The sequence below is a fragment of the Cebidichthys violaceus genome, unplaced genomic scaffold (assembly GCF_023349555.1).
Source record: "Cebidichthys violaceus isolate CVI_PGR_0920_01 unplaced genomic scaffold, fCebVio1.0.p SCAF_66, whole genome shotgun sequence".
NCBI classification, from domain to species: Eukaryota; Metazoa; Chordata; class Actinopteri; order Perciformes; family Stichaeidae; genus Cebidichthys; species Cebidichthys violaceus.
The window spans coordinates 1029589-1043586 of NW_027176883.1; the positions used below are offsets into that span (position 1 = coordinate 1029589).

Consider the following 13998-nt stretch of genomic DNA (forward strand, 5'->3'; position numbering starts at 1 on the left):
GAGGATGTTATTCGTTTAAAAGCTCATCATTTCTGAACAACTGTTCATGTCAGATGTGACCTGAATAAATCCTCCTGACACGCGAGAGAGAGAAAGCAGGAGGCGTACTGGTCTCTGTGCTTGACCAACAGGTTCAGCTGAAATGGCTCCACACACACACACACACACACACACACAACGCAGGATGTCATTTCCACGGTTTCCCGTTTCAGCCATTATGAGGCTGACAGTTGCTGTTCCTCGGAATAACTGGAGGGCGCTTTGAAGGAAGGATGTGCAGAGGAGCTCCGTCCTCTGCTGGTTCGCAAACCTCCCGAAACATCGGACCCGTTTGCGAGCATTTGAACGCAACCTCTGCGTTTTTTGTCTCGTTTGTTAGGGGTAAAAAAAAAAGAAGTGTATTTGCCTTTTTTTCCGACGCTGTGAACACATGACTTGACGAGCGAAATGACAAGACGGCAGCTTCCGACCATTTCCTGGGCTGCAGCCCGCCAATAAAAACTGCTTTCTGCGCGTGTTTAACGTGAGCAACGACAAAGAAAATGGCTGTCCTCCCTCTCTCTGCTCCATCCAGTTTCTTCTCTATCGTATCCGAAACGCCTCGCAGCTGCTGCAGCTGACAAATAATTGCAAAAAAATGTTTCTGCTGAGTGACTAAAGCGGTGAATCCCCCCGAAGGGACGCACGGTGGAATTACATATCACGCGGCTTGTTTGCTCGTGTACAGGCCAACAAAAAAAAAAAAAACCTGCAAAACTCCAAGTTTCATGTTATCCGTTAAATTAAACAAGAAGTGTGTAAAACGGGTGTGATAGCGTGTTGTTGGTGAGCCACCCTCTGGTTCCTCTTATCCGCCAGCTCGTGCTGAATGTGTGCGTGCGCGAGTCAAAGGCCTGAAAATGCTCCCTGACGGACCGATGAACACAGAGGTAGTCAGTGCGCTGTTGTTTTTTTCTCGAAACCACTGATCTATTCAGGGGATCCGTTCTGATAGAAACAGGAACATTGTGTTAATTATGAACCAAATATGTTTTCCACAGAGAATCTTTTCAGTGTGGGCCTACACAGGGGTCTCTTCCACAGCCACATGAAGTGCATGCATTGCAGATTTTAAACATTTCTGAATCCAGCCAACTCAGTTTGATAAGGATGGAGGCTTGACTATATTTGAAACAAACACAATATTTCCTTTACTTATGGTAAATATGAGTATTGCTCCAAAGCAGTTGTCAGGAACTAAACAGAAACAGCCTTTAGGCCTACTTGTGCTTAACAATGACTACGTATACAGGGTGACAAATGTTGCCTAAATTGTGAACTCAACTGTTTATCCACGAGCTATAGAACTCCAGTATTTTGTGAAAATGAATTAATTTTTATAAAAGTAAAAAAAATAAAATAAAAAAAAACTCAACACATTTAGTTCCACTATCAGAATGAAATAAAATATGAATCTCAAACTCGTTGCTATTTACAATGTCACAACTCTTTGCAATGGCATGATTTCAGCCTCGCGAGTGACTCGGTGGTAAATAAATAGTTGCAGAGGCAAACAAAAACAGCGCACGTGCACTCGCTCACAATGCTTGATTTAACCTGCTGGAATAAACCCCAGCTGGATCCAGTTCAGTGACAAACAATGACTAAACCCCAAAATCACCCAGCAGTGACTGATGCGTTTAGCGCTGACCTCTGTCCACGTGCATGATTCAACAGGAGTAACGACACAGGTGGTTTAACACAGGCCTGTGCGCGCCGCCGCGGATAAAATATCACCCAGTCACCGATCAGTTGTTTTTACGCGTGTTCGTGGGATTAGATGTGCGTTTAACGCGTAGGCCTACGTAGGCTACGCGTCTGGGGCTTTTTTGGAATAGCATTTGTAGCCTTGATAAAAAAAAATCTATTTTCCTTTATGCCAAGGGGGATTCAGGGAAGGAAGCACCTATAAATAACGCGGGTATGAAAGAGTACCTGTTCGTATGATAGGAGAGCTGGTAACACAGCCCTGCATCACCTTCCTATGAGCTGCTTATGACTCGGGGGGGGGGGGGGGGGGGGGTCCGGCAGGGACGATTGCTCGAGAAAGAGGCATAAATATTGACTGTCGCACCTGCCGATAATCATCCCACCTCTCACCTTCTCTCTCTGTTTCTCTCTTCGTATGATTGCATGATCCATATTGCCTGTGTGTGTGTGTGTGTGTGTGTGTGTGTGTGTGTGTGTGTGTGTGTGTGTGTGCGGGCTTTCCCGTTTTGTGCGCACACGAGGAACCAGCGTCTTGCCCGGATACAAGCCAACCAATAGTGTTTTAACGGCGGCAGCACTGCTGCACTGCAGGCGCGCCGAGACCAATCGCATCCAGAGTCTGAGGTGCGCCCATCTCCGCTTTCTGTCGACACCGTGTTTGTTTGCGAATTGCAAAGTCCGACAGGAACGACAAGAAAGAGGAGTGGAATCATAAAGTGCAATCTTAAAATCATAATCGGACAATCGTCGTCCTCCTCTCAAATGCATTCATTCCAAATGCAAATTGATGCTTTAAAGACTCCGACATAGCATTTACCACCACGTTGCAATTTCACAATAGTGCTTTATGAAATGTGGATATCTTGTAAACATCTGTTGTTTGGTAATTCGTCTTTCTCTCTCTCTGTGGTCTTTCTGCAACAGGCTTTGAGTGAAGTAGTCTGTCTTATTTGGCAAATGTGCGCATGCATGAAACGGATCAGCGAAAGAATGTGACAAGTGGAGACTCAGTGTTCTTGTGAATATGATTTATCTGCGTTAGGCCGTCGCGTTGCTGTCTGCAAATGACTGATGATCGTGTGTCAGAACAGCCTGCGTGAGTTTAGTGTGAACTGATCCACCTTGAGCAGAAACAAATGAGAAGGGAAATGTTTGGTTTTTTTTGGAACACATTTGGCACATTTGGTCTCAATAGAGGCTTTTTAAGATAACTCAATTCACCGTGGCCTCTTTGTTTCACTTTGCAGACACAGTCATTAATTAATCGTTTGCACCTAAAGGACTTATAACGAGAACTATTCTGATGAACAGACAACATGTTAGTGGTCATTGTAATACATGATTGTGTGTGAATTGCTATGGTTTTTAATTAAATAGTGATTATTGTCTTGATGTCTGCGCTCAACTTGAAGATGTAAATATATATATATATATTTATACATATGATAATCATATATATATATATATATATATATATATATGTGTGTGTGTGTGTGTGTGTGTGTGTATGTGTATAGGCCTATATTAGATGAGGGCTCATGGGATAATACAAGTCTATAAGTTCTTTAAATTAAGGCCCGAGTCATTCCGTGGTAAAAAAAAAAGAATCACTGCCTCTATACTTTGATCGTTCATCGATATGAAACGTCGTCATTGGTTCCTTTTTAAAATGCACGTTAACACATTTGATCATCATTTATTGAGATGTTGGATTTAGAAGCTTTATTGTTACTTTGGGCTCTAGAACAATAACGTTGCGGTGTCTAATTAAGAAAGTCAATATTCTTCCGCTCAGCAGAGGGACACGATAACGTCATTTAAATAGACAGGTTTCAAATATTTTAAATATTCAATTAGATTGTTTAATGCGTTCGTTTGAATCAACGATACGCTGATAAGGCTTCGTAAGGTTGTCTGGCATGTTTTTACTCTTTTTTTGTTTCTGCAGTGGAAAGGCCTGTGTTATTTTCGTTATTGGACATGAGCGTCAATTCAAACCTTATTTCAGCCTAATCTGCCAATCGTTTTGGTCCGGGAGACTTGCTCAATTAAAGTAGCATGCTTTGTTAATATTATCTAATATATATATATATATATATATATATATATATATATATATATATATATATATATATATATATATAAACCGTAGTTTATTAGTCCTTTCGAGAAATGACGCCTAAATAATGTGCTCAGTTATTATCGGTTCATCGTTCCGGACTGCATGAAGAGCTCGGAATTTTAAGACTTGCTTTGTTTGTTCATCCATTTTCGCGTTGTTGTTGTTGTTGTTCTTTTTACTTATTATTTTACTGTTTAATAAATTAATTAATAATCAATATTAAGGTTTGACAAATATATAGGCTCTAGGCTTTCCTATTTTATAAAACTGGTAGTTCTGTTTTACCAACTATTATTATTATTATCAATCATTCTTCTTCTTATTATTATTATTATCATTATTATTATTAGTTATTAGTATTATTATTAGTTATTATTATTATTAGTTATTATTCAGGTCAGGTTTATTCGTATCAATTACAATAAATTATTTGATTTGGTTGGTGCCTACACCTTTGTTGAGCCATTGCTAATTTAATTTGTATATATGTTTGTCTTTATTATATTTATCTATAACATAAAAATGTATCTATCGGCCTGTCGGTTGTAGATCTGGTGATCTGGTTCATCAGACATTTCCAAGTCATTGCCACTCTCTTTGTTAATTTGTTATATATAATACATACATCGGATATAGGATGTACGTATTTATTTATATTGTTACGTCAACGTTTTAAAAAGAATCACTGAAATGTCCCCTTCTCTGGTGTTCACTTTTAATTGTTTGTGGCTCTGTTATTGCGTTGGCTGGCGCATTAAAATAGGCCCAGTAAAAGCCTGTACGGGTTCTGACGGACTTTGGTTGCGTAATCTCACTGGCAGAAAAGAAAAAAAAACGCCATACAGACATAAAATCTGTTAATGGTTTATAAAAATACCAGAAGCAGACCACAACCCGATGTTTTATTGAACAGATTAGTCCGACGGTGACTGAGAGGGAGCTGCAGGTAACGTCGGTCAGACTGAAATATGAACAGCGCTCCTGGACCGCAGGCAGTAACAGCCTTAGACTACAATCTAGAAATCCCATGGACTGTCATTTTACCCGATTTAAGATCTGGTTTTAATAAATGACCACTCAAAGAACCTCTCTGTTTACGGCAGGTCTTTGATTTAAAGCAACACAAATCCATAAGGAGGCCCGTGTGCAACGCATTTGCTACATATGCCCTAAAACTTTGCGTTCAAAGTCAACACACAAGGTGTGCAAAGATGAAATAGTATGAATAAGAAATAGCCTGTAATGAAGCCCGACGGGAGGAAGTGCGTTGATCCTCGAAATGAACGCAGTCACTTCACTTGCAACGAGTTCCCGCGGACTACAGCGTGTGTGCTGAATAGCGCTAACACGCTCACGGTAATATCTGCTAGTTGACCGCATCAGCGGATGGATACTTTGCTGGCTGTACTTAACACAAATGAGGGAATGTCTCCGTATCTCTCGCCGTCGCATAAATCAAACGGCTTTGCTACTTCCTGGTTAATTGATTTGCTTGGGGTGGGGGGGGGGGTGGGGGGCTGTCGGGTGCATATAACTAAACTGCATTTGATACCACGTGCAATTTTTGAATATCTCATATAAATTGCGCGAAATGATTCACTCGCCGCGCGGGTAAAAAAGCCACCCCCAGCTCGGAAAGAATTCACTCGGGCTCACGCTCCTCCCCTCACTTAGCAACCCGAGCACGTAGCAACGGCTGCACCAATGGGCGTTCTTCTCGAGGTTCCACCGACTGCGGTTCCTTAGCAACGCAGTAAAAAAAAAAAAAAAATGCTGCTGACGTCCATTCTGTCGGGGAGTATTATGGTCTGTCGGGAATTCAGAGTGGCTGGGACCGGAGAGAAACATATCTGCCGTGCTAACTGTTAGCTGTTCGCCGAGCTAACGGTAGGTAGCACTGGAGTAAACATGGAGCTGTCCGCCGTCGGGGAGAGGGTGTTCGCGGCAGAGTCGATCATCAAACGGAGGATAAGGAAGGTACGAGCGAGATGGAACGGGCCCCGCTTCTCCGTCAACACCGCACTGTACTGGTACTGTTGCCCTGCAAGCTAATGAAGTCTGTTCTGTTTGTTTCTGATGGCATGCAGGGTCGCATTGAATACCTTGTGAAATGGAAGGGCTGGTCTCCCAAGTAAGTCCTGCTACTGCTGTGTGTGTGTGTGTGTGTGTGTGTGTGTGTGTGTGTGTGTGTGTGTGTGTGTGTGTTTTCAGCCCGCAGTGGTGGTGGTGTGTCTGCACCGCCTCGACTGTGGCTGTCGTTAGCCGGACAAAGCTAGCGAAACAGATTAAAACCGAGGAGCAACAGTCGCGTTACAGCACGATGGAGATTGTAGCTTGCACACGGCCGCGTCCCCAACTGTGTACGTGTGTGTGTGCGCGCGTGTGCATTCGCGCGCGTGTGTGTATGTGTCAGCGCCCGCTTCCTCAGTTCCCCCTCGCTCACGCTAATGTTTTAATTCACAGATACAGCACTTGGGAACCAGAGGAGAATATTTTGGACTCCCGCCTGTTTGCCGCTTTCGAGCAGAGGTGACGTTAAGATGCGTTTTATGTGCAGAGCCAATGAGCGTTCAACATGTCCAATAAATAAATAAATGCACGGTGTCCTCGCGGTGCACTTTGCTCCCGTGACACTCAACGTGGGCGTCTGTCACTATGTTTTGTTTTTTTCACAGGGAGCGTGAAAGGGAGCTCTATGGGCCCAAGAAGAGAGGACCAAAACCCAAGACGTTTCTGCTCAAGGTAAGTTAAGCAGCCGTGTGTGTGTGTGTGTGTGTGTGTGTGTGTGTGTGTGTGTGTGTGTGTGTGTGTGTGTGTGTGTGTGTGTGTGTTTCCAATGCATTGCATGCTCGCCCCCAATAACGTCAAATCCGTACTCGTATGTTTAAATCTCACAACACAGTCTATATAATGTGTATTCTGGTTTCGTAACTTTTTTACTTGAAGCTTTCGCAAATTAATTTCGGCCTCCATTGTATTTTCACCTTAATGCGCAAGCCTCCTTAATGATGCTAAGTATGCATATTCAGTGCGTGCAGCTTGTGTGTTTGGGAACTGTTGACATGCTGACGGGTTTTGAATAACGAGCAGCCATGCTCTAGGTCCTTTATTCATCTTTATGTAAAATCTGCTTTGCACCAGCCACGAACATGTCTTTTTAGAGAAGACATGTTGACTGTATAAGAGCACGGGTGTGCATAATAAAATGAATGATGGCTGAATACCATTTAGCTGCTCAGGTTTCAGGGTTCTGGCATGCTGCCAGGTCACGCTGTCCTACTATAACCAGTCAAAATAACTGCTGCGAAAAAGGCAACTAAGAAGTCATTTATTTTGTATAATTTTGAATAATAATTTCAGGCTCAGGCTAAAGTTAAAGCCAAGTCCTATGAGTTCAGAGGCGACGTAGTCCGAGGGATGCGCATCGCCTACTCGCCCTCAGAGCCGGTCGTCACCCCCAGGGCCAGAGAGGGTCTGAGAGCCGTGGTTCCCACCATCTTCCCGCCCAGCACCGTCAACCGCGGCGAAAGCGTACGGGTCCGACCCCCAGGACTGAGCACCCGTGACTACCGGCGGCAAACCGGTCCGGAGGAGCTCATCCACGCGCCCAAAAAAAGAGGCCCAAAGCCCAAGCTCCGCTTCAAGGACGGCAGCTGCAGCCCCGCGGCCTTCGAACGCCACAAGAGGAGAGCGGACGAGCAGGTGAGCTACAGCCCTCACAAACTGGCTAAGCTCCAGGGGGGTGAGGAGATGAGTCTGATCAAAGTGGCCCACAGACATCCAGAGATCCACGGTCATAAACACCACCACCACCACCACCACCACCATCACCACCACAGGCTCTCCGGGGCAAGCTCCTACAAGCAGCTCTGCTCGGACCGCAGCCCGCATCCACACAGGACAGACATGGACACACACAGGACTAAGGACTGCTCCGCCTACCTGACACCCGTACACTTCAAGCACCAGTCCAAAGTGAACCAGAGCCCCGGTCGCCCCGCGGAGCTCCCGCAGATGGAAAAGCCTTACTTCTTGGACAGGCCGTCCCCGACCAGGCTGGACGTCGACTTGGACGAGGTGACGTGGAGGCCGTCCGTGGGCAACGCGGAGAAGGTCTTGGTGACGGACGTGACCACCAACTTCCTGACCGTCACCATCAAGGAGAGCAGCACTTCGAAAGGCTTCTTCAAAGACAAAAGATGATCGCTGGACTCACCTCCTCTTGCCACGCTTTGCTTTCTGAAGTCATTCTGAAGCTTATAGGACATAGTGTGATTATTGAGCAAAGTGTTTTTTGTATTTAGTGTATGAAAGCCAGATTACGTAATGTGCATATGTGTATATATTATATAAGTTGGACATGTTCTGTTTAATGTATTGACCAAATCAAATTAGGTCCATTTCACATCTTTGCATTGGTTGAAACATGAACACGTTGCACGTTTCTTTTTGCAGCAGTCGGCTACTTTTCTGTACAGAGCCTGTGAATTTTAACTATTTTGCAATTTGAACTAACTAGAATGTATTTTTTTCACTCTTATATCTTCCAGTCTGAGCTCATTTCTGAGAAGCAGAGACGACGTTGAGATTAATAAAATTCAAATCCACGGATTGATTATTTCTCTCCAATTTGAACCGTTTAGACTGAATACAACCCGTTCAATTCAACGGGGTCGAGATGTAATAATAATGTACTCAAGCACTTTGAATTCAAAAAGTATTAAACAATGATCGGTTTGTGCTGTAACGTCTCTAACGTGTGTAATTGTAAGATGATGAGGTAATCGGTTTAACACGGACACGCTACGAGTCCCCCCCCCCCCCCCCCCCAAGGTGTGTATAACAACATTTATATTTTACATTTTCATAGAAAACGTTCATAAAGCTTTAATGTAAGACGATAATCAGAGTTGGTGTCAATTTGCTTTTTAGACGCTTTGCAATAAATCCTTTGAATTTTCTCTCTCAGTGTTTTAAAGAGAGTTCTTATTACAGCGCCGTCGGCCTCGACATTTCTCTACTGTTCTTTTATCAAATCATGTTACGCAACAGGCCTTTATGTCCCCCGCCTATCGTCAGGGTTACTTTCTTCTTTATATAGATTTGAATGCTGAATAGATTCATAGCTGTGGGACATTGGGAGATCAAAGAAAACAAATGTTATTTTAAATTCTTACAAGATAAATAAAGCGTCACTAGTGCGATGACTACACACTTTAAAGGCCTTTTATAAATACGAGGCTGCTGCTGCTGCAGCAGCGGGGCCTCCATCCATTCATTACAGTTAGTTCAGCAGAACATTCGTGTATTTTCTCTTTGACACCAGCAGTCCACAAACCCGTAGACCTGCTGTGAATGTTTCCTGTATGGAGGCCGACGCGACTCTTTTTTTTTTTCTTTTTTTTTTTTTTTTTTTTTAGGCCCCTCTAGTTCAGTCTATGAATAAATTCAGCTATTTATTCTCAAAGGCCTAAACTGCTATATTCTGTTTATTCCGAGAATATCTATCATTTTAGAATAAGCGGCACATGTATTCGTTTAATATATAAAGGAACGGTATATAGCATCAACCAATCCCATACCGCAGCATGTATAGCCTCAGCAGATGCGCCTTTCAGATACATATTTCTCTTAAATATCATATTTTTCTTCTGGGCTACAGGCCTATTTCTCCCGAGTGTGCGGCTGGACGGACCTACTTTTTTACTGCTCTTTCCATGCGCGACATTCGGTTTCCCTTTTATGGGTCAGAACAACGTCACAACACTTCCACAGGACACCCAAACCCTGCACGAGGCCGTCTTTTTTTTTTTTTTTTTGTGCCGAAATGATAGAAACGAAACAAACTTGTTTCCTGAGCTTGAAGCCTTTTCATTACCTGATCCCGGTCTCTTCCGAAAGGTCTCTTTATCGAAATGTGATACTGAACTAACGTTCTCTCGCTTGTTAACTAAACGCATGACGTCATAAGCTCCTCCGTTTGATGCTTGAACCGCTCGTGCCACTGACTAAACATATGAGGAAACAGCCAACATAACACCTCCCCCTGTTCTTACATAATAATCAACATCATCATCATCATCTTAATAACTCGACTATGGATTTATTTGTGATTGTATTCACTATGATACATTTCACTCTTTGATGCACATTTAAGAATACAGTAAACTACACAACTGTAATACAGTAAGATTATATGCACGACCATGTATATAGCAGAAGTCTTCACATGGTCATATTTCAGGAGTCCATCTTTGTATTATTCTGTCCACGTGGTCCTTTACTGTGGAGAGGAAACAGTACAGAACAGTTCAAACGTGATTCATGGATTCTATCAAACATGCACATTTCAGCATCGCTTTGCTTTGCACCGAACAGGAAGTTTAGAAACGATTAGTTTTGAGCTCTATTATAATTCGTCTGTTGACTGTTGTTTAAAGCAGGGCTTCTAAACCTTAAGAAACTCATAAGGCCCACTTCTAATTGTTAAAACAAATTCAGAGGACATATTTTATACACCAAATACATGAGCACGAACATGACAGAAAACAAACCTTGGCTATATATATATGTGTTAAGCCTCTGTCAGCTGTGATGACCACAACATAGAGCCTCACATTTCTGCCATTATGGACCTAACCTGAATGCATTCAGGGTCATATTTCCTCACCACATGTTTTGGAGGGAAGGTTGTCTCTTGTTTCAAAAACGGATCCATGTAGCTGCTAACAGTGTCTCTGATGATGTGGTAATTGGCGAGTTGTAACTGGTCATTGAAATCATGCTTTGTTTGACATACTGTGTCTTAAACTTATGTATTCATATCAGTTTTTACTTTAATCAAACCATTTGGCAGTAGCTCAGCAGCCCACTAGAGGGAGCCCACCGATGGCTGAGAATAATTGGTTTAAAGTATTCCGTGGCATCAGTCAGAAAACCGGTTTCTGAGGTTTCCTGCTGAGCCCGATAGTCCTGATAAAAATCACAGACGACAGGAAGAGAGTCAACGCACCAATAGTGAGAAATTACCGACATAGAAATAAGCAATTCAAAAGAGGAAAGCGGCATCACTTGTCATCACCTTCATCAGACGGGGTGTCCGTAGTTCCTGTCACAGCGAGGGTAGCAGTGGGGGTTCAGCCAGTTCTCCATGTTGGTCTCCTGGGCCCTCTGATCCAGAGCCTGCATGTGGAGCAGATGCTCCTGGGGTGGAGCGATATAAGGTGATTAAGAGCCGAGAGTGAAATCACAGCGGTGGAGCTGAACGGAGTGAAACGTGCTGGGACTTGAACAGTGATGAATGGATGCATTGGAAGCATTACGATGCACAAACGCACAGAGACACACAGCTGTACAGGTACTGCTGCTACACGCCAGCGCGGTGTCATGTCTTCTATTAGCTCACATAGCGAGCGCACCAGGACAGATTAGTAATATATCTAAAAGACAACTGCTGTCAAATAGATTTAGTGAGTTTCGGGCTGAATACTTTCCATAGCAAGTCAACATGGCTCTATTGTAAAGTGATTTATATAACTATGTAACTGTGAATGTAAACTTCAAAGCTAAAATCCCATCCCCCAATGATTGTGGTATGTAACAGACTTAATGGATTTAAAATGAGAAAATACATAATAATATATGACATTATATCTAAGGTCTCTCCAAACAATCTCTGACGACTTGTTTGTTTTACAATTTGTTTCTACGTATTTGTTTATTTAATATATTTATTTTGTTGAACTGGTTTTACATGTCAACTGTATCTGACAAGTTTTTAAAAAAAAATATTAAATTAAATTAATGAATAATACATTTATGAACAGTTTTACAAGATACTGATGGAGTGTGTTAATGCATTCCGCCTGGAACACTCCTAATTAACAAATAATAAAACCGCTTAATGACATAATTGACATATGTTTTCATGAGTGTGGAATACAATTTAAAACCTTTTTAAACCCAACTGTGTGTACAAACACTTAATAAATGCTTTATGACTTATTTTTTATCAATCATTAATTGTTGATTCAGCAGCAATTGATGCTTCATATGAGGAATTATTATCGTTGACAAAATCACGAATGAACACTGCGATACAAACGTCTTAATGATTTCTTAATGCTACCTCACAGTTTGTGTTGCTTACGACAGGAAGACTAAACTGCTGCTTTACAGAAGTCAGTGATCGGTCGTGGATGTCCAGCTCGTGTCGTGTGTCTGTGCTCTTTGCTCCTACTGGACCTCACCCTCATGGGCTCATCAGGGTGGCCGGCCTTCATCGGCCGTTCCTGCCTCTTGCTGCGGAGCAGCTGCTTAGCGAAGCTCTCCTTGATGATGGGGTTGGCATCTGAAGGAGAGACAGAGAGTAAGAGCTGGACTAAAAACAGATCACATTAGGTTTTCATGTGATGCTAACATCCAGTTCTTCTACTGGAGGTGGGGAAAGAAAACAGTCCGTAAAGTTGCACATTCACAGATAACAGATTATACTTTTGTTTTTGTAGTTGTGAGTGTGTGTGTGTGTGAGTGGAAACTGAGACTGTCTGCTCTGGGTTTAACCTCTGCCTGAGTTATTTAGTTGTTTCTCTATGAACATAACAGCTGTTTGCTTGGTGGCTGGGTATTGGCTAATCAGGAAGGCATTCCTCTTAAAGCCGTGTTCAGACCCATGAATAACCCTCTCACCACCCACCCCGCTGCTGGTGAGCTGTGGCTGACCTGATCTGTTTAGCTGGTCCATGTGAGGCTGTTTATTCCCCAAATGCAAGCCCCAAGGGAGCTGCTAAACACACACGCGCGCACACACACACACACACACACACACACACACACACACACACACACACACACACACACATATGCTGGCCTCTGCGAGGGCTCTCTGTCTCCCTCTCTCTAACCCAGGCCTGTTTTGGGAGGCACGGCGAGTGCAACAGAGTGCCCATTCATCCTCCTCGCTCCCCAGGGAGTCGGGCCCAGGCATCACGTGACCCCAGCAGGCAGCCAGGCTGGCTCTCTCTCTCTCTCTCTCTCTCTTCCTCTCCTGCCAGAGGGAGCTGCTGTGAATGAACCCAGCTCTGTCAACACGAGGCCAGAGCTGCTGCTGCTGCTGCTGCTGCTGCTGCTGCCCGGGCCCTCAAAGCAACGTGGCAACACACTCGCACATCCTCCAGTTATCTCGTCAAAAAATTTGTCAAAGATGATTCGTCCAAAAAAAATCATCAATTGTGAAGATTTGTGCCATTTAACTTTGTGTTTTTCAAAGCAGGAAAAGCACGCTGACGTCAGATCAGTTGTACTGGAAATGCACTAAATTTCAGACTCTCCCAAATTACATCATCATTATTCTGTTTCTGTCTTTTCTTAACCGGCCTCTAAATCTGCCCTACTGATTGTTGTGAATTCACTCAGCAGGACAAAATGTTCTTTTGACCGAAATGTTCACCCATAATTCATCGAGACTGGCTTCAGGCTCTCCTCAGGTAAATCTCAGGTAAATCTTTTTAAAGAGTTTCTTACCTGTGTAGATGGTCAGCAGGACCAGGCAGAGCAAAAACACCACCAGCTTCTTCATCTTCTTCGCCTTTTTCCTGTCTGAGGCTCCTCTGCTCTGAGGTCCCGACAGAGTCCAGAGGGGGTGAAGGGGGAAATTCTCCTCTTTCTCCTCCTCCTCCTCCTCCTCCTCCTCCTGCATGTCACCCACAAACTGCTCATATTACTGAGGAGACGTTTTAAATAAACCACGACCGGTGATGATGACACTTACTCGCATGGAAATATGATTCATATTAGCTCTAAAGCTGCAAAAATGACTATGCAGGAACAATTGAAAGCCCCTATGTGTGAGGTCTATTGAGGCAAATGGGAGGCTGTCCACTAGATGGCGGTGCAAACACAGACATGTGGAGAGGTACATGTGTGATGAAGTTGTGTTGTGTTATTTTGGGACAGGAGAAAGGCCTGTACTGGTTGCTCTGGGATTCGTGTGAACTTGGATGCAACAAGGTAAAACAGAGATCAACACCTATATATGTCATGTATCAGCCGATGATGTTTATCTTACATCATGGTTGTTTTATTGTGTTATTATTTTTCATTTGCTGTCACAATGACATTATTTCTAC

The 13998-nt window shown here is 43.3% G+C and overlaps 2 protein-coding genes across 2 annotated transcripts; one reads left to right on the top strand and one right to left on the bottom strand.

Annotated features, from left to right (window-relative positions):
• The first annotated feature begins 5453 nt into the window (after window positions 1-5453).
• On the top strand, window positions 5454-8411 carry cbx8b (chromobox homolog 8b). Its single transcript, XM_068734713.1, has 5 exons — window positions 5454-5848; window positions 5959-6002; window positions 6335-6400; window positions 6547-6613; window positions 7232-8411. Exons 1-5 carry the CDS (start codon window positions 5780-5782, stop codon window positions 8072-8074), a joined length of 1089 nt encoding a protein of 362 aa, XP_068590814.1. The 5' UTR covers window positions 5454-5779; the 3' UTR covers window positions 8075-8411.
• A 1538-nt stretch (window positions 8412-9949) lies between these two features.
• Window positions 9950-13557, bottom strand: cunh17orf67 (chromosome unknown C17orf67 homolog). Its single transcript, XM_068734690.1, has 4 exons — window positions 13394-13557; window positions 12121-12221; window positions 10953-11074; window positions 9950-10154 (listed from the first exon to the last, which is right to left on the bottom strand). The coding sequence occupies exons 1-3, from the start codon at window positions 13446-13448 to the stop codon at window positions 10958-10960; spliced, it is 273 nt and encodes a 90-aa protein (XP_068590791.1). The 5' UTR covers window positions 13449-13557; the 3' UTR covers window positions 9950-10154; window positions 10953-10957.
• Between the last annotated feature and the right edge of the window lie 441 nt (window positions 13558-13998).

Excerpts from the sequence above, each read along its gene's own strand:
- cbx8b (XM_068734713.1), top strand. The coding sequence starts at position 5,780 with ATGGAGCTGTCCGCCGTCGGGGAGAGGGTGTTCGCGGCAGAGTCGATC. Across the intron at positions 6,401-6,546 it reads TTTGCCGCTTTCGAGCAGAG|GGAGCGTGAAAGGGAGCTCT; the intron begins GTGACGTTAAGA and ends TTTTTTTCACAG. Across the intron at positions 6,614-7,231 it reads CCAAGACGTTTCTGCTCAAG|GCTCAGGCTAAAGTTAAAGC; the intron begins GTAAGTTAAGCA and ends TAATAATTTCAG.
- cunh17orf67 (XM_068734690.1), bottom strand. The coding sequence starts at position 13,448 with ATGAAGAAGCTGGTGGTGTTTTTGCTCTGCCTGGTCCTGCTGACCATC. Across the intron at positions 12,222-13,393 it reads CCTGCTGACCATCTACACAG|ATGCCAACCCCATCATCAAG; the intron begins GTAAGAAACTCT and ends TCTCTCCTTCAG. Across the intron at positions 11,075-12,120 it reads ACCCTGATGAGCCCATGAGG|GAGCATCTGCTCCACATGCA; the intron begins GTGAGGTCCAGT and ends GCTCCACCCCAG.